The sequence below is a fragment of the Enoplosus armatus genome, chromosome 2 (assembly GCF_043641665.1).
Source record: "Enoplosus armatus isolate fEnoArm2 chromosome 2, fEnoArm2.hap1, whole genome shotgun sequence".
NCBI lineage: Eukaryota > Metazoa > Chordata > Actinopteri > Centrarchiformes > Enoplosidae > Enoplosus > Enoplosus armatus.
In genome coordinates, this window is record NC_092181.1 from 3,762,966 (window position 1) to 3,788,095 (window position 25,130).

Genomic DNA, 25,130 nt, shown 5'->3' on the forward strand with positions numbered 1-25,130 from the left:
GAGTGTGCCACCCAGACAGACAGGCAGGAACCGGCTAAACACAAGATATACTTCCATTAGCTAGAAAGGGAAAATCTAATAAGGACACACATACTAAAGTCTTTCTCCCACACACATACACACACTCTGAGTGTGTGCTACCCAGCGTGAGGAGCAGGGCTGATCGACCCCAACGAGTGGAGCATCAGGGAGGAAGGAGCAAGCGAGTGGATGGATGCCTTTTGCAGACTCAGTGGCCTGGACCCTCTGTGGGTGAGTTTGTGATGTGTTCACTGACCCCGAACTCACATTTATTTATTGTGTTAGTGTGTGTGTTTGTCATAATAATATCAATAATGTAGAATCATAGTAGAAAGCAAGGCAAGTTTTATTGTCACAAAATTCATTCTCATTTGATATAAGCCGATGTCAATTAATACATATTTATGTACAAGTTTAATAATGAATAATGAGAATACACTGCTGTTTATGTATATTTATGCAAAGATATCTTTTGCTTACTTCCTGACCATTGATGTGATTTAGTGATTCATTCCATTAGCTTTAGCCACATTAGCATACTGTTCGTGGGTCCTTGGCCATTAACTATGCTGCTCATTAGCATTAGACAATTTTTTTTACTGTCCATTAATGAATAATAGAATGAAATATATAATAATAATATGCTTCTGTGTAGAAGAGGAAGAGGGCAGACGGGTTAACCTAAAGTGTTAGCTGGCAGCACTCAGCAGTACAGACAGAAAATCACCACAGCAAACACTGACTTTCACAGTTTGCAGCCTGCACGCGTGTGAGTGCATTAGAAATCGAATCTAAAGCAAGCCTGAAAGGGAGAATTTACCTTTGATGTGAGTCAGAGTTGATTTACTGTCACTCTGCTCTGTGATTAAGCACAGTGAGATGCTGAGAGGTGGAGATGCGTCACACTGAGGGAGCTGCTGTTGCTGGAAAGGCTTATATTGTATATTAGCAAACCTCCACATTCTGAATCCCGGCTCGAAGCAGAAGAATGGCCGCGATCCAGCTGGAATGCCAAAATCACTTTCCCCCTCTTCCTGTCTCTACCTCTACGTTCCTGTTTCTCATTACGTCTCTTTCTCTGTTTTTGCTCCTGCAAAACCTCAAAACAATGACCATCAAACTTCAGTTATTAATTGTAGTAATCAACCTTTCACATTTTTTTGGAACAGCGTCATTACTCACCCATTGGTCATAGCCCTGGGGTAGCATTGGGGGTTTATGTGGCTTTAATATTGAACTGAACATGCACAATCCAGCGCAGCAGAAGGTTGATCCAGAAACAGATGCAAGCTTTTTAGGGTGGACAAATCTGAAAAGGCTCAAGTTAGGAGGTAGCAGTGTATTTAGTTTCTTTCTCTTTAAATCAAGCCGTCCTGTAATTTGAAAAACAGAACAAAGTCTAGGTGAAACTTTAGGGAAAGTGATCTGTGCCTTCTAAAATTACAGAGTCCTTAGTTCATATACGCCGCACTGTTTTGCTCACAACCCAGTGCAAGATTTCAATTGTTTAACTTGTTATTAGGCACTGAATTGCTCTATCAAGTCTGGAGAATTTAAAAAAAAGGGACACTCAGCAGATTTGCAGCACAGTTAAAAGTCTCTACTACTTTCACATCACTGTGTTTGTCAGGTAAAAATAGACACCTTGTGGCACCCAAGCTGTTGGCTAGTTTACTGCAACCACTTCAGCCGAGGGTGAGAAACAGGATAAGTACTGAGCAAAATGCACAAGAAATTTCTTGGAGAGGGTTTGACATGTTGGACTCACATTTTTACATAAAAGTGCTCTTTTCATCCACCTGCCATTGACCGCAGAAGTCAGAAGGGTCTGTGAAAGAAGCCTCCCACTCACATGCCTCTCAGAAGATTTATCACTTAAATGGATTTTGGTACATCAGTGCTCACAGAGACCACTAGTATAAAGTATACGTGCAAAATAGTGCATCCATTACATAACCTAAACCACCTATGTTATGAAGATTTATGTGGGATTGTTTTTTTGGGACCCTGTGGCGAGGCAGGTAAAGATGTGTGCGAGCTCTGATTTGAACAGGTCGCCTACAGTCAGACCATGATTCAGACCCTTGTGGCTCCAGAGGTGGCAAACAGTAGCGATTGATGGTAAACTTGAATTAATCACCATTCATGCTGAGACATGGAGCAGCAGCATCCATCTGCATATCTCACCTTGCTGTGGTTCACTGGCAGGGCTGTTGGTGGACAATCATTACATAATGATCCTGCAGCTGCCACCAATTGTGGCCTCTCTCCCTTATCCCAGTTGGGAGTCTACCAGCAGGGCCAGACTGTTCCGCCATGCGAGAAGCTTTAAACCACTTCCTGTGGTGACTCCGCAGGGCAGCCTCGTTAGCCCAGCCAGACACCCTGCCCCTCATTAGGCCAGTGAGGTGATAAACAAGGGCAGCAAGACAACAACAAGCCACTTAGCTCCTGGTGTTTCTTTTTTAAACGAAAGACAACCCATCCTGCTTCTGCTGCTGTTGTGTAATCTCAAGCTTTTGGCAGCATTTGCCAAACACACCTCGTCTGCATGGACTTATGTTGTTTATAAGCGTCATTATTAGTACAATCCTTGACCTCACATTTTAATGTGTTGACAGCTCACATTGTCCTACTGAAATTAGGAGACAAGCCAGAGACGTGGTCAGAAAAATTCCAAAACGGACTCTGCTTTTTAGCAAAAAAAGGGCCTCTTCCAACTCACACTCACAGGATTGGGCACAGACACATTTTCTGTTGACTTGCTGTGGTTTCGCTCTCCACTGCCTTGATGGATGAAACGCAGGACCTGCACCAAGTCTGGATTCTCTGGACTTGGCCCTCGCCTGCTCTGTCTCTCAGATGATGGATCTAATCTCACAGTTCTACCTTTTCTGACTCTTACCCATATTGTCTTGATCTGAACTTTGGACTGTCTTACTTTCTCTCTGTTTTAGGACTGGAACCGTACATGGTACACAGCCAACCCAGACCTGACCCAGTGTTTCCAGAATACAGTGCTGGTGTGGGTCCCCTGTATCTATCTGTGGTTGCTGGCCCCTTTCTACTGCCTTCACCTCTACTGCCATGACCGTGGACGCATTCGAATGTCCTGCCTGTGCACCGCCAAGATGGTGAGACTTTCGCCAGTCTGTTAGTTTGTTGTTCAAGGTTTTTCACATGATTGAAAGCGGATACAAATTGATATGAACAGAAATATGCTGGCAAATGTGACTGTAGATCCAGAAAGTTTCTCCAATCCGTCTCCCATTACCTTCCTGTCCTGTTCAGGTGTTGGGTTTCCTGCTGGCCTCCTTTGGATTTGTGGAGTTCTTCTACATCCTGCTGGAGAGGAGCCAGGAGATCCAGCAGCACATGGTCTTCCTACTCAGCCCCATCATACGCAGTATGACTGTGGTAAATACTGTGGCTCTTTCCTAATTTTATGATTTTTTGAGCTGTAAAAGCTTAGGGCCTTCTATGACACACATCAGTGCATCAAGTGATGAATCTATAAATCAAGGTCCGTCTTCAACATGGATATTGTCTTGAGTCAGTTTGTGGACTCAGAAACATTGTAATTTGTGACTTGTACGTGTACAGACAAAAGTGCATTTGCTACATTTGCAACAGTGAAATCTAATAGTGATCTAGAAATCTAGTGTATGAATTGTTAAACCCATAGATGGTGTAAAACGACTGACGGTCCCTAAATTGAAATTGTTCGCTGTTTCAAAGCAATTTGACAAGTCTAGTGATAAGCAAATGAGATGTCAAGTTTTAAGGCGTAATGAAATCAGAGTGTGCAAGCACAATACACGGTGAATGCCAAGGAATCGTGTAATTGTGTTAGTTTTACAGTCCCAGTGCACCCATGGTTTGTGTGTGGAAAAAGCTTTAACTACAGAGCTATGCCGCTGATTTGTAGCTCAAATCGCACATCTGACTTCCCTCCTGCACTGCTCGGGGTAACAGAGAGATTTGGGGAATATTTCAGCCTGCGTCCTGCTGACTCACATGTCAAAGTGCAGACAAATGGAAGAATATATAGTCTATGTTCAGTATGTTGGCCAGACACTGAAGTGCAAAGATGCACAACCAGGGAAAGATTTATAGTGTTGCAGGCTGTACAAATATTACAGAACCCTGCAAACACAGCCTGTATTTGACCATCACTCATCAGTGTGCAGAGCACATATGTAATGACATCAGGTGCTGTTTGATGTGGAATCAAAGTACGTACATATGTGGAAAGTTTCAGTGCAATGAAAAATGTGATTGGTAGGTGCTGTGCAATTTAGAGACCATATGTCAAAGGAAAAAAATGTATATAAACCAAATATATTATTAGAGGCCCACTCTTTTCCAAAGTATTTACTATATAGTTTTCCCCACATCACCGGAGGTTACTGGCTGATCGGTTACAAACTGTGAGGTGGACAGTTAGTGTTATTGTTTAAATCAAGTTCATATGAATCTCTTCCAACCTTTTGGTTTGTCTTTAAAAACACAAAACCGCCGAATACAAAGGTGATGATACACAATTGTAGCCTATGTAAAACCTAATTACATAGGAAGGTTCAGTCTTTATATAGGCTACAGGTGTGCTGTTGGACTGGACGTTTTGACGCCAGTTCCTTCTTTGAGCGCCATTGTTCTGACCAAAACTGTATTTAAGGTGCAACGTGTTTAATTGCAATGCCTCTGCAGAACGGAAGAAAAGATAAAGGACGAAACATTCATCCAATTTACGTCGGAATAAGAACCTGAGGTTTTGAATAACCAAAACCCAAAACCATACCCCAGATCCATAGTATGCACATTGATTTGCTCAGGTCTGAAGGGAAACAGCTCAAATGTTGATCCAAATCAGTGCAAGATCTGTGCAGATGTATGCAGGCTAGATGAGATCTTTAATCTTTACGAATGTTGTTTGCCTCTTCTCCCTCCAAACACCCCCCCTCGCTTGGACCAGGGTGGCATGTAGGGTGGGTTACAGAACATTATTTATAGAGGATAAGGGCTGGTGTGCAATCAGACAAATGTTTTCCGTGGCTTGTGTTGATGGAAACAGCCCTGAATGTTTCTCAGAACATTGATCCCCCTCATTTTCGGCAGATTTTAAATGATACTCAGTGCGGAAGCAAACAGAAGAGGGGTGCAGCTCACAACATGGGTGGCATGGCAAGCTTAAAATGCTGTTTATCCTCAGCAGGACTGGTGTAAGAATTACAATGCAGTACATGCAGGGCACCGAGTCCAGATAGGAAGGGAGCCTCTAAAGCTGACCCACAGAGCCGTATAGCTTTACTCACAAAGCCTCCTCTCTCTGCAGCCTCATACAGGTCCTGCACAGTCTCACTCTCTCCAAGTCAGACAGCCTTTCCCACCTGCGGTCTTTACAGACTCCTGAGCAAATACCAGCACGTGTTTGGGTAAAAGTACACTGAGACGTCTCTTGTATCGAGGGATGCATTTCAAAAAAGTGTATTTATTTTGAGCATATGATTTATCACACTGGGGGTTACAGACAACAAACTGCTGCTAAATCATATTAAGAGCTTGTCAGCAATCTTTTAATCTATTTGCCAGACCTATCTTTATTAAAGGATATAATTTTCTTGATGATTGTAGCCACCCACCACCGGCCGTTCCCTGGGTGCAGGCCTGGAACACTGTGCTCTTGTCGCTCTGACCAACTTGTTGCCCTTCAACTCAAGTCAATGTATGGGAACCAACAGTTTGGCCCGAGTCAGTCAGCCCACGAATGAATCGTGGTCACTACTGAAAAGTACACACACGACACTGACTAAAATCAGCATTACCATGACGTAAAACTCCTATTCCTTCCCCAGCACTGCACACTTCCCATGTAATTATAAGGTAGGGTTTTGATTCGGGGCTAAGTGATGAACTTAGTTCCACCCACTGACTTGTACAAACAGATGGGATGATGGTTTGCAGCAGTATGGCGAGTCAGAGCGGAAGGCTCGGAATAGGACGGTCCTTGCCCTCAGATGCTGACCCAAGTTCAGCTTTACGTTTTCCTCACTTTTGTGAAGGTTTGGATTGAGGCTGATGCAGCCTCAACCTCATACGTTTAGGACTTAAAGTACCAGCAGTCGCGGCGATAAAGTTCTTACCATGGGCTTGTTACTACTAAATGTAGGAGATATGTGGTCCCATAAATGACGTTAGAGCTTTCCCTTGAGTTGATCTAAAGTAGGGGGAAAAATTAAGATGCAGTATTGGAACATAGAATTAGCTTGTAAAAGCTGTATTTTAGTATCATAAAGTGCTTAATATATTTAAATATTATTTAAAGTAATCAATATTTTCAAATCAACAATGACTATATGTAATGCGTGAGGTTGCTCATTGTGATGAACCCACAGAGTATTATCACCCGACGCTGCAGTTCCCCTCGGCTCTATTGAATGTTCTCAGCATCTTTCAGCTCATTGTGTTGGTTTTACGGTCCGCAACTTCGCTGGTTTTGGTTTCGCCGCCGTCGTCAACCTCGTTTCCAGACTCAGTGGCAGCTGTTTTTAGAGAATGAAAATAAAAGCTCTAACAAATCCACTGTGCGCCTCCTGCTCAGCACCAAACAGCAGGCAGACAAAGTTAGCAACTCGCTGGTGGACGTAGTGGAGCATTTCGCAGCTAAATATTTCCCTCGGGAGCTAGTGGAGACCAAGTTAGTGCTAAAAGGAGAGTGATTATTGGACTTTACATTCGTCGGGTGGACACAAACACATGTCAGCTGGATGTGTAAATACGCAACTGTTTGACAGCGTGTTTGCAATATCAACTTTATAAGGTGATAATAAGGCAATATTTTGTTTACAGCTTGTTGCACTGCCCCCAAGTGGCCAAAAATCAATTCATTCAGCTTGTATTGAAAACTAGTCAAGTAAAAGTATGAAGGTAAAAGGCAACTCAGTTCCTAACTAGAGCACTTATAATCAGGACATTTTCAACCCTAAAGCACATCAAATTCTTGGACGTTCATGTGCTTGGAGTTCGCGAGTTGTACCTGTGTTTACATCCCCTCTATAGGTGTACCTTTGGCTCCAACATCCCAAAGACATTCAAGTCAGGTAAATTCCCCATAGTTTGTAGGGAAAATTAATGAACAAAGAATAAATAATCAGTGTGCCACCACAGCAGAACCCCAGATGTTGTTTATATCAACCAGAACACATAAAGATGTTCCCCCTCTTGGCCACCACACAGATGTCTGTACACATAAAGTGTATCAGGTTGTTGATGTGAAAAACGTATATAATTAGCAGACCACTGTAGTTTATACCAGGACAGTGCTGTGGCTCATCCCAAAGAAACCAAATGTGGTACTCATTATGGAACCTAAACCCGCTTTCTCCCCACTTGGTGATGAGCTGGCATGAAAAAGTGACGTCTCACTTGGCCAACCACTCAGAGAGGGACCAATTACAGTGCTTCAACTGCAGATGCGTGACTCCTCTGAGGACAGACAGACAGCTGTGTCCAAACACTGAATCCGTCCCATTTTTGAGAAAACATCACGGTATAGAGTTTTGTTTTGTTTCTTTTAAGTATATAATAACACTAAGCAATGTGTGCAGGGCATGCGGCATACCATACATGTGTCATCTTTTACAGGCGGAAGTCAGCCAGATCCCATCTGCGACTGCGGCCAGGGAAATCCCAGAAGTTCTTTCTCAAAACCACCAGCGGCTGCATTAGATCAGACTAAATCTGATTATACCCTCTATGCTCGGTTGAAAACATTGGCAGTGACCGTGGCAGCTAATGCGGGAGGGATAGTGGTTTATTTCCTTCAACAACAACAAAATTCACCACAAAAAGAAAATAGTTTGGTTTGTTACGAACAGATTAGAACTGATAGTAACTATAATACAAAGCTCATTGGTATATAAATACGTTTTGTTTGAGTTCAAAAAGTCAATTCATTCGCTCCAGGCTGTTCATAAATGTTGAGTTTTCGCTGGTTTCTGCCTCTGGGATACAGTTGTTTCCTCTCCTGCGCTGTCACACATGTGAAGTCTTTCTGTGTGTGTCTCCCTCTAGATCTTGGCCTTATGCATCATCCAGCTGGAAAGAGTAAGAGGCTGTCGTTCCTCTGTATTCCTCTTCCTGTTCTGGGTCTTGGCTGTTGTCTGTTCCCTGGTGCCTCTCAGAGCTAAGATCCAGCTGGCCATGGATGAGGTATGTCTTTAGCCTATTCATTAATATGGAATATTAGCACTACACCATACCTATTAATAGAAATCATCACCATGTCCTACTGTTTGTATTAACACATGATGCTGTATAAGACTCTCAATAATACTCTGTATGTTGAAAATAAGGAGTAATTCAGAGCTAAAGAGACTGTGTTTGTCAGGTTTGAACTCGGTGAACCTGCAGTTTCAAAACACTGTGCAGGGATATCTAATCAGGTCTAATCCTACCCATAGTCTAGACACAAGACTCCAGCAGCACAGCGTGAGATATACCCTGTGTCAGCAAAGAGTTTCTATTTCATCCCCCAATTTCAACCAAGGTAACCTAAAGTTAACCAAGTGTTGGAGGAAGACACTGCCAATTCTGGTCAAGCCTGTGTGTGTTTAAGTTTTCCTTTTTCTTCCTGTGTCTCCTGTCAGACACTGCAATCATTGTTGTATGGGCAAGTTTCTATTTAAGCGCATGCAGCCGTGGGGCAGTCGCATTTGCATTTCTATAAAAACACACAAACACACACACACATACACACACATCCATATTTCTGTTTTATCGTCCTCGGTGTGACATTCCCACACTGCTTGGGGGAGAGTAATGATGGCCCTGGGATAAATGCTGGTGAGACATGGCAGCCCAGGGTCAGACCAGAGGAACGTCAGCGCTGTGTTTATGGGCCTACACTGTTGTAAACACAACCAGATGGAAATCTATGCATCCGCACATAATGCAAGGCCATTTATAATGCAGACACAGATGTTTTCATTTCATACAACCACACGCGTGCACATAGGATACACACGTGACCACCCATATATTTCTCCACCATATCGTATATCTACATCTTGATGAGCCAAATTCATATGCCCAGATTCTGTTCATCAATTTCTCTAAAGATTTTACGACCATCCAGTGTATTTTTCTTGGTCATGCAAGTTAATGGTAGCCTACCATGCGTTAGGTAGATCACTTTTAAAGACTGAAATTGAATGGTATGCTGCAGAGTCACACAGTCAAAACTGGACTGGAGATAATGACGACAACTACAAAAACGAACAACCTCTTATGATGGAGCAAGGGCCGCTCACCACACCCTAAAACCCGCAAAACAAAGTTAACTTTCACTCAAAAGCCAATGATGTGACTCCTGATAGGAACAACATTTGGGGGAAATATGCTTATTCACTTTCTCGCTGAGAGTTGGGTGAAAAGAATGATACCACTCTCATGAAACAGCGGGAAATAGCTAGCCCGGCTCTGTCCAAAGGTAACAAAATCTGCCTACCAGCACCGTTAATCATTTGTTCAATCAAAAATGTGTACAAAGATGAAGTGTAAAAAGAACACTTTGTGGTTTTACATAAGGTTGTGTGTCTGTCTAGTTTTCGGCCAGGTGCATTAATGTGTCATTTCTTTCACTTTTATTTGTACGAATTGAACAACCAAGACTTAATGTGTTAATTTTGGACAGAGCCAGGCTAGCCGTTTCCTCCTGTTTCCAGCCTTTGTACCAAGCTATGTGAAAAAGTATTCTTTTCTTGGGATGGATGAAACAGGTGAAAAAGCGTTTTCCCCTGTCTACTGTGTCAGCCCACATTTACATATTGTACTGACACATTTTCTAAATATTTATAAAGAAAGTGTCTAATTCACATTGCAGTGTTGATGGCTCGAGTTGACAGAGTTCATGTTTGTGGACCCTTGGCCATTCTTAGTCACTTGACCTACATTTTTCCCACCCACGCTCCGGCCATCCTCACCCTGTTTTTCACTGTGTGGCCGGATCCGTTTGGTCCCTTCATATCTCCTTTCTGGGCACAGCACCACAATTTTCAGAGAAAATCGTTACTGTTTACCATGGCTCTGACTCTCATGCATCCATACTGCTGCACAACAGACTGGCTGTGGCAGTGGCATTGACCCAGTAGTAAACAATGCCTCTGCCAAAACCCACAATTTCTGTACGTCAAGAATAACATGCGAGTCCTACATTTCACAAAAGTCTCTGAGTGGTTAATATCACAGCTGCTCCCTTGATTGAAAGTAAGGGTGCTGGTTTGTAAGACCACAATCTCCCTATTTACAGATACAGGCTCTTAGCGTGACTGAGAGGCAGCTTTAACTATCGCTTCATTTATATAAAGTACACCATTAAAGACTTATGGTTTTCACCCCGATTTAGCTTAAAGGTCCAAAATACTCTTTATTGTGTCTGTGATCTTGGTGTATAAACCATTTCCTCTGCTGTACAATGTGTAAGCATGGGAAAAGCTATGTAATGATTTTTTTTTTGTTATTGTGAAACTACACACTAAACCACAGTATACCACAGGATGTTGTGTGATTTGCTAAGTAATGTCGAAAGACATGAAACAACCAAAGCACATTTTGATCCTGTTGGAAACCTTACGTCTCGATGTAAGGACAACGTTGTTTTTCTGCGGCATGTGCTCGGCCACAAAGCCAATTAATTGTGTCCCTGGTTCAAAATAAAAGTCTAACTTGTGCAACTTGTCTGGAATAGCTTAAAACAAATAAACTGCAGGAGCTCTAACTAAAAGATTCTGGTGTTTTCAGCCCTGTGGCAGCTTTTTAATATGTGTTTTCTCATTCCACAGGGCATTGCCTCTGATATTGTGCGATACCTCGCCTTCTTCTCCTATTTCACAATCCAACTGGCCCAGCTCTTCCTGTGCTGTTTTGCTGACCAGCCTCCAGAGGGAAAACCCGTCTTGGAAAAGGTAGGCAGAGGACGATGTATCCCACCTCCGTCAAAAACATCCACTATGATCTGGTACCCAGGAAGGAAAATGCCTGAGCAGCTATCTTGTGGTTTTCAACTTCTGTTGTCAAGACACTTTTACCCTTTTGGAGGAAATGATGTGATTCACCTCCTTCCCTCCCTCCCTCCTTTCCCACTCTCACTTCACCACTTTGGCTTCCTATGAGGAGAGTGCATGAGTGTGTCTGTGTGTTTGTCATTGTTGTCCTGCATACCACCAACACGACTCACTCACTTCAGCGTTGGATAACATCAAGACCGCTGCTTAGAGTCTGCGGCCACACAACACACAGGCATTACTTAATACGGCTCTCACTATCCCGTCAAACACGAGCCTGACAACATTTTTCAAGCTCAGAATAGCATGTTGTTGTCAGGACAGCTGGCAGGTGAATGAGAATGAGCTTCTAATCAATCAAACAGACAGCGTGATGTAATATTTCCCCGGTGACAAACAATCAAAATAGCTGGAAAAGTCCCTAACAAGCTCTTGGCCGGCGGTGAGGAGGCTGAGGGTGCAGAAGCCGCAGTCTGGCGTGGGGGACACACCCATTGGTCGCTCCTTGGTGTGTCCTCCTCTTCTTCCTCCACCTCCTCCTCCTCTCCACCCCACGCTCTGGTTAGAGTTACTCACAGGAAGAGAGGAAGCGAGGGGATGAAAAGCAAGAGTGCTGGTAATGAAGAGAGCAAACAGCCTGGTGAGGGGGTGGCAGGGTGGAGAGATGCCATGAAGAATGCGTGAGAGGACAAACTTTGTGTGTGTGTGTGTGTGTGTGTGTGTGTGTGTGTGTGTGTGTGTGTGTGTGTTTGTGTATCCACTTGTTGGACATTTTGTGATGACACATTTCCGCTCTGTCTGCGCTAGACTTCAAAACGTCATCTACACCCTGTGCTAACACTGAACTCTATTTATTCTGTCCTGTGGGAGTTCATGGCCTCTGCTCTCCACAATGGACCACCTGACTGTACAGCGCTGTTTACACACATTCACATTCTTAAACACACTCCTCACAAGTGCACCATTCAACCATCAACGAACTGCCTCTGTGAAGCCATGCACGTCTCGAAAGCCTTTAAGCACTGAGAGATTTACTGCGAAAACAACAGTGAGTCTGGTCTTTAATCTCTTGCAGAATCCCTGTCCAGTCAAAGATGCCTCTTTCCTGTCAAAGATTCTCTTCTGGTGGTTCACTGGGTAAGATGGTTCTTCAAAACCCCTTCATTTCTAGGCTTCGGCTGACTCACTACAGCAACAGTTTGTACTTGTTTACAATAATTTGTGTGTTGTGCTGACGATTATGTGTGTGTGAATCATCTCTGCGCTCCCCCCTCAGGCTTGTTGTGAAAGGATATCGCACCCCACTGGCAGCAGAGGACCTGTGGACCCTGAGGGAGGAGGACACGTCACAAAAGATCATCTCTGAGCTGCAACAGGACTGGACGGCTGAATGTGCCAAACTTCAAAAGTGAGAACTCCTGATAATTGATATCTGGCAGTTTACAGGGGTATCCCAGCAATGTAGTATTGCACTTTCATAAAGTCTCACAAGAGACAGATTAAAGACTTTACTAAGAGTCTATAGCCGTGCAAGTTGCTCTGTGACGTTGTCACAACGCTGCTTTGGTGCTTTTTAAATGGTACCATGCTTATAATGACAATGCTAACATGCTGGTGTTAAATACGTATAAGGTTGACCATGTTCATTATCCTGGTTTAGCGTATTAACATGCTAATATTAGTTAATAATCTAATTATGGGACTGCCATTAGTTTTGCAGGTAGTTGGTCATAAAATTAAGTATTGGACAAATTTTAATTTTGACCTGATGATGGTGCTAGAAGTTGTCGAGACATTCTACTCAAAACCGCAAATGTCAACCTCATGGTGGCGCTAGAGACAAAAATCAGTCACTAATCACTAAAGTCAATAGAAGTCATCATCTGGGGACCATGAATGTTTGTATCCATCCAATAATTGTTTCGATATTTCAGTCTGGACCAAAGTGGTGGATGTCTCTGGCATGGCTAAAAATAATGGTCAAAATTGATGAAGCAGAGGTCGAGACATCCTGGCTTTCAGTCCCTCTTATGGGTCAAGCTGCAAAAACACTCAGTCCTACATTTCCCACAATGCAACCAATGGCATGATTTCATTTTGACCCTCCCAGCCTGATTAACACACTCATCTTTCAAACTCCAGTTTGTTATGTAGACTTTGTGTTGTGAATTTTATGAATATCCAAGCCCAAGCCAAGATGACCCTCATGACATCATGACCCTAATAACACCCTCTGGGTTATTTTAGTAGAAAGCTCCATCTAGAGCCACAGAAGACATTTTAAGGAGAAGCACTCATACTGACTTTAATGCATAAAGTCTGTGTGCCCCTTCAGAGAGCCTTGTGATTGGCAGGACATGCACATGTTGTCTTTCATGTTTCCTCTGGCTCGTATGGCTTTCTCTTTTGACGCAGGCCTGTGATCTACCATGCAGCTCTCACTATTGTCACAGCTTAACAGCCAATTCCATTTTATTGCAATGTGGCCAAACGTCAGCATGGTGTTGGTTGAATTAACGACCCAAGTAGAGCATGACTTAGCCATGATTGCGGTAAATTGAAATTCGGGACGTCTCATCACCAGCATTTTGGAGCCAAAAATAAGTCCAAAGTAGTCCCTTGAGGACATACAGTACCATAATTTCAAGAAAAGAGCCCTGTGTCGTTTTCAAAGCTTGTTAAAATGATCCAGCGCTTTGAAGAGGCGTCGTTAAGTCCAATAATTATGTCAGTGAATAATGCTTTTGACTGCTGCTGGTGAATTCTTGAGTCCATCAGTGATGGTACGAATAACAACAGGTTTTATTTTTTTTCGTCTCTGACACAGCTGTCTTGTCTAACTGCGTTTTCTCCCCCTGGCAGGCAGGAGAAGGCCTTGGCGTCGAGTGTGGCGCTGGGGAGTAGACTGCCAGACCAGGCGCAGCTCCTCAGGAAGCTGCAGAAGGAGCAGAGCTCTGGCTTCTTCCTGCTCAGGACGCTGGCACGCAAGTTTGGTCCATACTTTCTGACCGGCACCCTGTGTATCATATGCCACGATGCTTTCATGTTCGCCATCCCCCAGGTGCTCAGGTGAGACTTCAAGGAAGAGTGCACTAAAACCTAAACCTGCTCTCACCATGAGTGCAATCTGGCAATAAATAGTTCTGGTGTGATTTGCCAATGTTTGGAGACATTAGCTGTGTCTCAACCCAATAAGCTCAGGGGTATTTGGTTTGTGGTGCAGGCAGCTCCCCAAAATAACAAGATAATCCGCAAAATGTTCTCATGTGTAGTTTGCTCATTCGGCATGAAGGTGGAAATCAGGCAGTTGTTCTTTGATAACAAGAAGTTCCCAATGAAACTGCTCATAAGAAGGTTACTATCACAAGTAACCGTGTCATTAACTTTGGAAAGAGATGTTGTTGTTGAGTTTTTCAGATATAACTTTTTCAGTGCTTGGACTCCCACAAACCAAATGGCATTGAGCGCACTGTATTAAGGAAAGCTGCAGCCAGTATTTCCAATCCTCAGCTCAGACTGAAATTACCTGGATGGACTGCAACCCAGGCTAGAGTAAAAAATTGCTTTTATTGTGTTTTTTGGGGTGAATCGTCCAATTCAACTTGGAGATTTAAGTGAAAGAAGTGAATATTTTAGCAAAATAACACAGGCTAGATAGATAGATATTACTGCATAAACAACTCCTTGGCTATCATCTCAGATATCACTTTCATTGTGCTATTTTCAATGATTTGGGACACCGACAACCAAACAACAACAGAAGCTGGCAGCAGTGAAAACAGGTCATGGCTGACCCGCCACCCGCCGCACCATCCCACTAGCCAGACTGGAATGTTGTTGTTGATGCACAGCACAGAATCAGTGGAAGTGTTAATTACGGTCACGGAGCTGTGAGCGGGAAAAGTAGACGAGACCACAGGCCTCTGTGCTCCAGCAAGGAGGACAGGCAGAGAGGGAGAAGAGGCTCTAAATGGCAGAAATGTCGTCGGACCACAATAAGGGAGCCGCTGGCCAAGTGTGAGGGCAGCCCGGCCACAAGCTGAGCACTGTTGTGCAACCCGAGCTACTTTGTGTGGACCAGTCAGCCAGCAGCCACAGCAGAGCTCAAGGCCATTGGTTTAAGGCACACAATGAAAGTCAAATAATACCGTACTGAATGAAAAAACACAGTAAAAAAGAATCATGTTGACAGAGTAAAAACCTGTCTGCTTTGATTTGTATAATTCACTACTTTCCAGGGAAAATCATACATGGAAGTATGGTTTTGATGCAGTATAGCCATGGTGCCTATTAAGTAGCCTGATTAAGTAATAATCTTCTACTTCTCCTCCTCCACAGTCTTCTTCTGGGTTTCATGAGAGACGAAGATGCGCCGCTGTGGAAAGGCTACTTCTATGCCACTCTGATGTTCCTGCTGTCCTGTCTCCAGTCCCTCTTCAACCATCAGTACATGTACACTTGCTTCACAGTGGGGATGAGGGTGAAGACAGCTGTTATGGGCTTGGTTTATAGGAAGGTGGGTAAATCTGTATCCCTGGACATGTAGCCGCTAACCTCTAGACACGACAAAAATTGCGTCGCAAATGGCAAAAACAACAGCTCCCTCTCCTTCCAGACAAGGAAACAGTACACAGCGTATGATGAACAGCTTTTACCCCGAGATGAATGATTGTCTGAAATCTTTACGAGGGTGTAAATTTATGTCATACACAGTGCACTGAGGGCTAAAATGTCTTTGTCTCTTTTGTTGTCAATCCAGTCTTTGGTGATAAACAGCGCTGCCAGGAGGACTTGCACTGTGGGCGAGATTGTGAATCTGGTTTCGGCAGACACTCAGAAGCTCATGGACTTTGTGGTGTACTTCAACGCTGTCTGGCTGGCTCCTATTGAAATTGCTCTTTGTCTCTTCTTCCTCTGGCAGGTTTGTCAAAATGTCATTTTTCAGTTTTTCACAATGCCGCTCATTCATGCACAACTGCCCATGACACCATTGTATTCTCTGTTTTATTCAGCATCTTGGCCCATCGGCTTTGGCAGGGATCGCCACTGTCATTCTCATTTTTCCACTCAACGGATTCATAGCAAAGAAAAGAAGCAAGCTACAGGTAAAAGCTGTTACAGGAATCCTTCACGCTTTCACTCCAGTAGCCCCGACATCTGGCATGTTACTGTAGGTCAGGGATGCCACAGCTGGTTTAGATAGTGGCTGAAGAGCCGTGTGGGTGTTTGGCCTGGATGGTACATTCTCTCTTGTCCTTTTGATGTCTGCCCCATATAACGTGTTTGAAAAACAATGAAAGGAAAGGGTGGGCAGTAGGAGGACATAATTTTTCATTTCTTTGGAAAAACAACAGAGGGCTCTGTAAATTTGGATGCCAATTTAATCGAACTTAGTCTTGAATGCTGTGACCGCATCCCTGGCCCTTTGTTGTTTCCTTGTCATAAAAATCACTAAAATGTAACAAGCAATAAATTCTTTCAGAATTAAACAAGTTCCATGATGTTCAGGAAAACTACAGCTGTAACAAGAGCAGACAAACCCATGTTCACAAATGCATGTATCTGCTTTGGTCTGGTAACTGTCACTGTGCCCCAGTTTCAGCTTAGGGCAGTTAATAATAAAACTTAAAAACGTCTTTGTCTGGTTGACAGGAGATTCAAATGAAGTTCATGGACGGCCGCATCAGACTGATGAATGAGATCCTGAATGGAATAAAGATCCTGAAGTTCTATGCCTGGGAGAAGGCCTTCCTGGAGCAGGTTTTAGGCCACAGAGAGAAGGAGCTCAAAGCCCTGAAGAAGTCTCAGATCCTTTATTCCATCTCCATTGCATCCTTCAACTCCTCTTCTTTCCTGGTAAGAGCATTAAACTGAAAGAGCTACAAATAAAAAAAAGTCACAAACCAAAGTATTGGACGAATTTAAAATTTGACCTGTTGGTGGTGCTATATTAAAAGTTAAGGAATCACCAAAGTTTTAGAGGTCATCCCGAGGGGACCATGAACCAAATTTCATGGTAATCCATCCAGTTGTTGTCAAGACATTTCACTGAAAACCACAAATGCGAACCTCGTGTTGGCGCTGGAGGAAAAGTCGGGATCACCGAAGTCATTAGGATTCATCCTCTTGGCACCATGAATGAATTTCATCTTAATCTATCCAATAGCTGATGAGATATTTTGTGTCTGGACCAAACCGTCGGACCAACACGACAGACCAGCATTGCCATGCTGCTAGCGTTATATACTTGTTTTTAAAGACTCATGTCTTCAGTGCCACAGACAGGTCGGGGAAATCAGAGAGTACTGAGAGACATTGCTGTTGGTTTTGGACTTTTCATGGGATATATTGTCAATTAGAGAAATAAAGAATACCACCAGCCTTATCCTTTAAATTGTGTCCCCAATGATCACCCATCACACATGTTTGTGCCTGTAAAGGTAACATTTAGCATCTTTTTCCCCCAAGATTGCCTTTGCCATGTTTGGAGTCTATGTGACACTCGATGACAGGAACGTCCTGGATGCACAGAAAGTTTTTGTATCAATGGCTCTGATCAACATCCTGAAGACTCCACTCAGTCAGCTTCCATTTGCGATAAGCACGACTATGCAGGTAGGTGACGTTTTAATTTAATACTCATGATTGCTCTGAGCTGTTTTCTCCATCTATGGTGCCTGATGAGGAATATTTTCATGGTACTATATGATGGATATCGGTCAGTTAACTAACCACTGACTCTGTTTCAGGCTATGGTTTCACTGAGACGTCTGGGAAAGTACCTGTGCTCCGAGGAACTGAAAGTGGACAATGTCTCAAAGGCTCCATTGAGTTCTGGTAAGAACCCCACCCATGTATAAACTATTACATTGAATGAATAAGCGACTGTACTACTATACCATTTCCACAATTTGTTCCCCATACTGTCTGAAATCATAGGCTGTCATAATCAATACAGGCAGCCCACAAGATTTTGTTGTTTATATCTGTGGAGTACCACAGCCTTGTATGGATCATGTGCACTGTCACTTCCTGGGTCCCGGGCTGACTGGTAGACAGGGTAATTATAGGATGTTCCCATTTAGTGGTTGAACATAAATCACAGCATGAATTCAGACATATGATTCAGAGAGGAATAAAAAAAAATACTGCACTCCTCTGTCTGTAATCTGTCAACACTTCCTAAGACAGCTTGTGAAAAAGCAACAGCTCTGTAATTTGTATGATTAAGTAAATTCACTTGTAATTACGCCCAGGCTGCACTCTGACGAGTAACTTCAAGAGGGAATTTTGTTTTGAAAGTTTGTTTGTCGCTCAGGTTGAAAGAACATGTCCTGTCTTCAGTGTTTATTGCAGGTTTGATTCATTTTGCTCAATCTTTCTTTCTTGTTTAGATGGGGAAGACGTGGCGATAGAAAACGGCACTTTCAGCTGGTCTGCAGAAGGCCCTCCATGTCTTAAAAGGTATTAATTATGCAAAAAAATAAAAAGAATGCTAAATCTACATTGAAAACAAAGGGAGACTTACAGAATAATTACTTTCTTTGTTGACAGGATCAACGTCCATGTGCCACGAGGTTCCCTCGTTGCTGTGGTCGGACATGTGGGCAGTGGAAAGTCCTCTTTGTTGTCCGCCATGCTTGGTGAAACAGAGAAAAGAAGCGGCCGTGTCGCTGTTAAGGTACTGAGCTTATGTTCCATCTGTAAGCTCTATTCTTAGTTGTGGGTTTCATTTAATAAATACTGACAGTCTCTCTTTTGACATCTGTCTCTGCAGGGCTCTGTGGCGTATGTGCCCCAGCAGGCCTGGATCCAGAACGCCACAGTCCAAGACAACATCATATTTGGCCGTGAGAAACTGAAAACATGGTACCACCGAGTGCTGGAGGCCTGCGCACTGCTGCCCGACCTGGACATCCTACCTGCAGGAGATGCTACAGAAATTGGAGAGAAGGTATGGAAATGGAGATTATATGACGTGTTTTCTCGCCTCGCCCTCTGAGTTTTATCTAAACTACTAATTGCCTCCATGCAGGGATTGAACCTCTCAGGCGGGCAGAAGCAGAGGGTTAGCCTGGCCAGGGCTGTCTACAGAAAGGCTGATGTATACCTCCTGGATGATCCACTGTCTGCTGTTGATGCACATGTGGGTCAACACATCTTTGACAAAGTCATTGGACCAAAAGGAGTGCTTAGAGATAAGGTAATACACGTAACAAAACCCGTGCAACTCCGCCTGTTCAATTCAGCTGCAAAGAGCCAAAACATGGTTTCACAACACCTAAACCACTTACAGGCACGTGACCTGCGCTATTGTTATCATAATATGGAAACCACCACTTTGCTGACATTTTTTGTTTTCAAGAAAGCCTCAATTTAGTGTTGGATTGTGCTTACATCCTATTTTTTGGACTTGTGTGGCTTGCTATACAGACCCGCATCCTGGTGACCCATGGGATGAGCTTCCTGCCGCAGGCTGACCATATCCTGGTCCTGGTAGATGGAGAAATCACAGAGAGCGGTTCCTACCAGGAGCTCCTCAGCCGCCACGGCGCCTTTGCTGACTTCATCCACACCTTCGCCAGCACAGAGAGAAAAGAGAGCGCTATACAGAGAGGTGAGGAGACATTTCAGCAATAATGTTCCTCTTTATTTGGGTTCTTGTCAGTTCTTATTTTTTAATCATTCTATTAAAAAAATGACCAACCCAATACATTTCAGTGTGTGCAGTAAGGAGGACTAATATGTAATAAACATCAGTCTGAAAATGAATAATGACAATTACAAACCAAAAAACTGTCCTTTTCTTATAGCTGGTTCCAGGAGGTCCAATGCTCGCCTGAGCATGGTCGACTTCATGCCATTCTCCAGAGACCTGTCACAGGAGCAGCTCATTGGGTGCGTTAACAAACATGTAGATTGTAAAACTCTCAAAAGGATGTTTGGCATCCCGAGCATCTTTTCTACGAAACTGACCTCTGGTCTCTGATTATTCTCCAGGGGTGACACCACTAATACCAACCTGCAGAATATGGAGCCCGTGTCTGAAACAGACCAGGAACAAGTACCAGAGGACTTGGGCAAACTGACTGAAGTTGACAAGGCCCGCACTGGAAGGGTGAGTCTGGAAATTGCTCATTACTTCACTTCAGTTAACGACTAGCTGGTGAACACAGTAGAGCGTTTAGCAGCTAGAGAGCCAGATGTTTCCTTCAGAAGTTGGTGGAGAGCAAAACCAGAGCTAAAAGGAGAGTACATTCTTGACTTAGCAAACTGATGCTAATGTTGCTCCATATATGTTTGATGTCTAACTAGGAAAATAGTTTGCCAAATCAACTTAAAAGGTAATAATATCGCATATTGCAGCCTGTATCCAAGGGCCAAAAAAGTCAGTTACTGCAGGTTAAATGAACATAGTTGATAGAAAGACAAACCAAGTTATCTAATTCCTTGGGATCGAATGGTATATTTTGTGTTTTCCTACACAGGTGAGGTTGGAGATGTACAAGAAGTACTTCAAGACCATCGGCTTGGCCATCATCATTCCCATCGTCTTCCTGTATGCCTTTCAGCAGGGCGCTTCACTGGCCTACAACTACTGGCTCAGCATGTGGGCTGACGATCCTGTTGTTAACGGCACTCAGATCGATGCAGACCTCAAACTGACCGTGTTTGGCGCACTGGGCTTTGTGCAAGGTCAGTTAGCATTATAGCATGAGAAAAAAGATAAAACACAAGGGATTTAGGAAGCTCTGTTTGACTGAAATGCTGATATTTATTTGTGGTTTTCTTCTACAAGATCGGACAATTGAGAGCATTGAGTGATCCTCAGCTCTGATTTAATCAAACATCTGTCCCCTCTCTTCAGGTGTCGCCATCTTTGGTACAACAGTCGGCATCTCCATCTGCGGCATCATCGCCTCCCGCCACTTGCACATGGACCTGCTGATCAACGTGCTGCGCTCTCCGATGTCTTTCTTTGAGTGCACGCCCAGTGGCAACCTACTCAACCGCTTTGCCAAAGAGATCGACGCCATTGACTGCATGGTCCCCGATGGCCTGAAGATGATGCTGAGCTACGTCTTTAAACTCATGGAGGTCTGCATCATTGTTCTGATGGCGACGCCTTTTGCAGCCGTGATCATCCTGCCCCTCGCTTTCCTTTACGCCTTTGTCCAGGTACATTTTTTCCCCCCAACATTTAAACTCACCTCTAATGATTCTTTCTGTGAGAGCATTATGTTAAAGGCGCCGTGAGCTGGGTTCCATTACGGGGTGTTATTGCAAAAGCTCTGGGCTCCAAAACCAACGCTGCTGATTTTGCTGTTCACTTGTGTTTGATTCCCCACCTGCTGACATAGATATTACACACACTCACTATGAATTATGGGAAAGCCCTCAGTGCTCCCTCTTGGTTTCACTCATTAAAGCTGGCGTTTTACTTTTCCACTGTGGGCTGCAGAGCTTCTACGTCGCCACATCCTGTCAGCTGCGGAGGCTGGAAGCTGTGAGCCGCTCGCCCATCTACACCCACTTCAACGAGACAGTGCAGGGCGCCAGCGTCATCCGGGCCTTTGGCGAGCAGCCCAGGTTCATTCTGCAGGCCAATGAGAGAGTCGACTTCAATCAGACCTCCTACTTCCCCCGATTTGTGGCCACCCGGTGAGATGATACGTGATGATTATAATGGGCTTTAATTTCATTTATACATCAATTTGCTCAGTTTCACTTCATGAGAGATGGTGATGATTCACAGCACCACGGTTAAACAAAATGACTTCTGGCTTTAGTGATGAGGACACATTTTGGAACTTGCCGGCCCACAGCTAAATCAATGTTCTATCTACAGGTGGTTGGCAGTCAATCTGGAGTTTGTTGGTAATGGTGTGGTCTTAGCTGCTGCCATTCTCTCTGTGATGGGAAGAAACACTCTGAGCCCAGGCATCGTCGGTTTGGCTGTGTCACACTCCCTCCAGGTAAGAGGCTCTGGGAGGTGTCCCAATACCCGACTTATTAAAATTCAAGACAGCCAATTTCATACACCACACAGCATTTTGGGACTTCACTCCAGTTGCATGCTGCATGTGGCAATTAGAGGTTAAGCTGGGAAAAAGTGAAATAGAAATGCTCAGTCAGCAGATGCCTTTTCAGTGCAGGAAAGAAAAGGCTTTAAAGTAAACCTCATTGCATTGGATATTTCAGGTGACTGGGATCCTGAGCTGGATCGTGAGATCCTGGACTGACGTAGAAAACAACATTGTTTCTGTGGAGAGAGTCAATGAGTATGCTGATACTGCTAAAGAGGTCAGTGTTCCCACCACACACACATACACGATACGTTTTAGTTTAGTCACTGCTCAGGACATTAAATCCAACGCTGTGCAACAAGAGGGCTTTTTCTGTTCTCTACTCACCCTTTTGTTATTGTCTCACTCAGGCCAGTTGGAGTATCGAGGGCAGCTCCTTGCCCCTGGCCTGGCCCCAGAGAGGTACTATAGAGTTCCAGGACTACGGGCTGCAGTACCGTAAAGGCCTTGAGTTGGCTCTGAGGGGCATAACCTTGCAAATTCATGAAAGAGAGAGGGTGAGTCATTGTTTACTGTTTGTCATTGCAATCTTTACCAGCCTTGATCCTGGATCACCTAAGTTGCAGAATTATGTCTTACATAAATTCTGACTAAAAACCTCTTTTCCAGGTTGGAATTGTGGGTAGGACAGGAGCCGGGAAGTCCTCACTCGCCCTGGGAATCTTCAGGATCTTAGAGGCAGCAAAGGGAAAGATCTTTATAGATGGAGTCAACATCGCCGACATCGGACTCCATGACCTCAGATCCCGCATTACTATCATTCCTCAGGTGCGACAGTAGTAATAACAGAAACTGAGGCCTGGCTTTCATCACATAAACTGTTTGCAGTAGCTGCAGTCCGCATACAATGTAAAATAAGCCGTTCTTGGGTTGTAAAAATCCTGTAACCAATCGGGACACTTTGGTGATGAATAACATCTGCTGTCCTCTCTCCCAGGACCCTGTGCTGTTCTCAGGCTCCCTCCGGATGAACCTTGACCCCTTTGACACCTACACTGATGAGGAGATGTGGCGTTCACTGGAGCTCGCTCACCTCAAAAACTTTGTCTCTAATCTGCCCGACAAACTCAACCATGAATGCTCAGAGGGAGGAGAAAACCTCAGGTACACACTGATACGACACATTGCAATGCAGATAAACTACTAGCCATTGTTTTGCCCTGTCAGTCATCGATATATTATTACAGGGACATCCACACAAAGCTGCAAGATGCATACAGGATAGAGTCTAACATGTGATTCTGTCCCTCTCTCTCCAACTCTCCTTTGTCTGTGTAGTCTGGGTCAGCGCCAGCTAGTGTGCCTGGCCAGGGCCTTGCTGAGGAAAACCAAGATCCTGGTTTTGGACGAGGCGACAGCTGCTGTGGACCTGGAGACAGACACACTCATCCAGTCAACAATCCGCACACAGTTTGAAGACTGCACTGTCCTGACCATTGCTCACCGCCTTAACACCATCATGGACTATACTAGGTACATTACAGTCCACTAAGGAGACGTTATTTTTAAGTAATTTATCAAGTAAAATACCAAATATTTGATGGTTATAGCTTCTCAAAGCTGAGGGTTTACTGCTTTTAACTGCGTCATCACTGTGACCTAAATACTTTTTCTTTTTCTTTTTACTGTTGGTCAGACACAATAAGCCATGGAAAGACATTACTTTGGACGCATTTGTCATTATTTCTGACATGTTATAGACAAAACAATTATTATTTTCTAAAGAAAATGATTTCTTAGTTGCAGCCCTCCAATCCACTTAATGTATTTGACCAGATGCTACTTACATGCTCAACTAAAGGCCTGGACACCCCAAAATCCACAGCTTTATATTTACACATGTATATGTTAGATCAGGTGTAATAAAGAATGCTGGGTCTAAAACCTGTCTTCCTCCTCTGTTGCTGCTCCACAGAGTGATCGTCATGGACAGAGGCCACATTTCTGAGATGGACTCTCCAGCCAATCTCATCGCACAGCGGGGACAGTTCTACCGAATGTGTCGGGAAGCAGGGCTGGTCTAGGTCTTCATTAGACTTCGTACCATGGAGCTGGTGCCCTGGTGTACAGATGTGGCACCTTATTTATGTGGCTCTCCAACACACGTTAAACCGGGCCACTCCAAGCTTTGTGGCAGCTCAGAACGCCTCTCCACGAGGGCATTGTCAATGAATCTCTAGAGCAGCTGCTGACGCAGCCCCCATATGTTGGTTTTTAAACACACAGACACGCTGTCCTAAGTCAGGAAAAGACATTGTTAACCTCAGATGATGAACATTCAAAAGAAAGCTACAGTGGATTGCTCAGAGTCTCCAAGCTATAAATATTGTATGTAGGGTAGTGGAGTCCGTTTATTCCATGAAAGGATTAAGCCAAGAGCTGGAATGAAAGAGTACCACAAATCTTAAGGATTTTCGTTCTCGTTTTGAATGGGAGCTATATTATTTTTGTAGTTTTTGTAAGTGTTATAAAGCACATGACATATTTTCTGATGTTGTCTCAGGCTGAAACGTTGATGTTTACTCACATTTTTTTAGCCTTGTATACCAAAAAAAGAGGCAGTTTTGTAATTGTAAATTGATAGAAATCTATTTTGTCTTCTTGTCCCAGAAACTGGGACAGGAAACACTCTGACACACTAACCTTCAAAAGGTTCACCCTGGCAAACGCAGGGGAAGTGAGGTTTTCTCAACCCTCAAAATCTGAGCTGGAAGCAGCCAATTTGGACTTTTTATATGTCAGAGAAAAAGAGGAAAACATTGAAGTGAGCCAAGACGTTAGCTATCGTCCAACTATGTTGTGGCTGTTGTTTATTTCTGTCAAAGTAAACACATAAAGTCAATAGAGACCTTGCTGGTCAGATTTAACCTGACGCCGGTAGTGAAAACCACCATGAATGAAGAAAATGCTTCTTCAAAACAATGGTGATAAATCTCTGAGTGATTGTCTCTCTGCCTCC

General features: G+C 43.8%; 1 protein-coding gene across 1 annotated transcript; it reads left to right on the forward strand.

The window, feature by feature from the left end:
• The first annotated feature begins 210 nt into the window (after positions 1-210).
• On the forward strand, positions 211-24,195 carry abcc6a (ATP-binding cassette, sub-family C (CFTR/MRP), member 6a). The gene is made up of 31 exons (XM_070918335.1): positions 211-252; positions 2,979-3,155; positions 3,313-3,438; positions 8,095-8,232; positions 10,863-10,985; positions 12,160-12,221; positions 12,361-12,492; positions 13,947-14,153; positions 15,423-15,600; positions 15,844-16,005; positions 16,097-16,189; positions 16,737-16,940; positions 17,553-17,699; positions 17,834-17,921; positions 18,479-18,548; positions 18,639-18,765; positions 18,862-19,038; positions 19,120-19,287; positions 19,518-19,701; positions 19,898-19,982; positions 20,085-20,202; positions 20,573-20,780; positions 20,953-21,263; positions 21,547-21,746; positions 21,934-22,060; positions 22,287-22,388; positions 22,522-22,668; positions 22,781-22,939; positions 23,109-23,275; positions 23,450-23,644; positions 24,087-24,195. Exons 1-31 carry the CDS (start codon positions 211-213, stop codon positions 24,193-24,195), a joined length of 4,533 nt encoding a protein of 1,510 aa, XP_070774436.1.
• Positions 24,196-25,130: the final 935 nt, after the last annotated feature.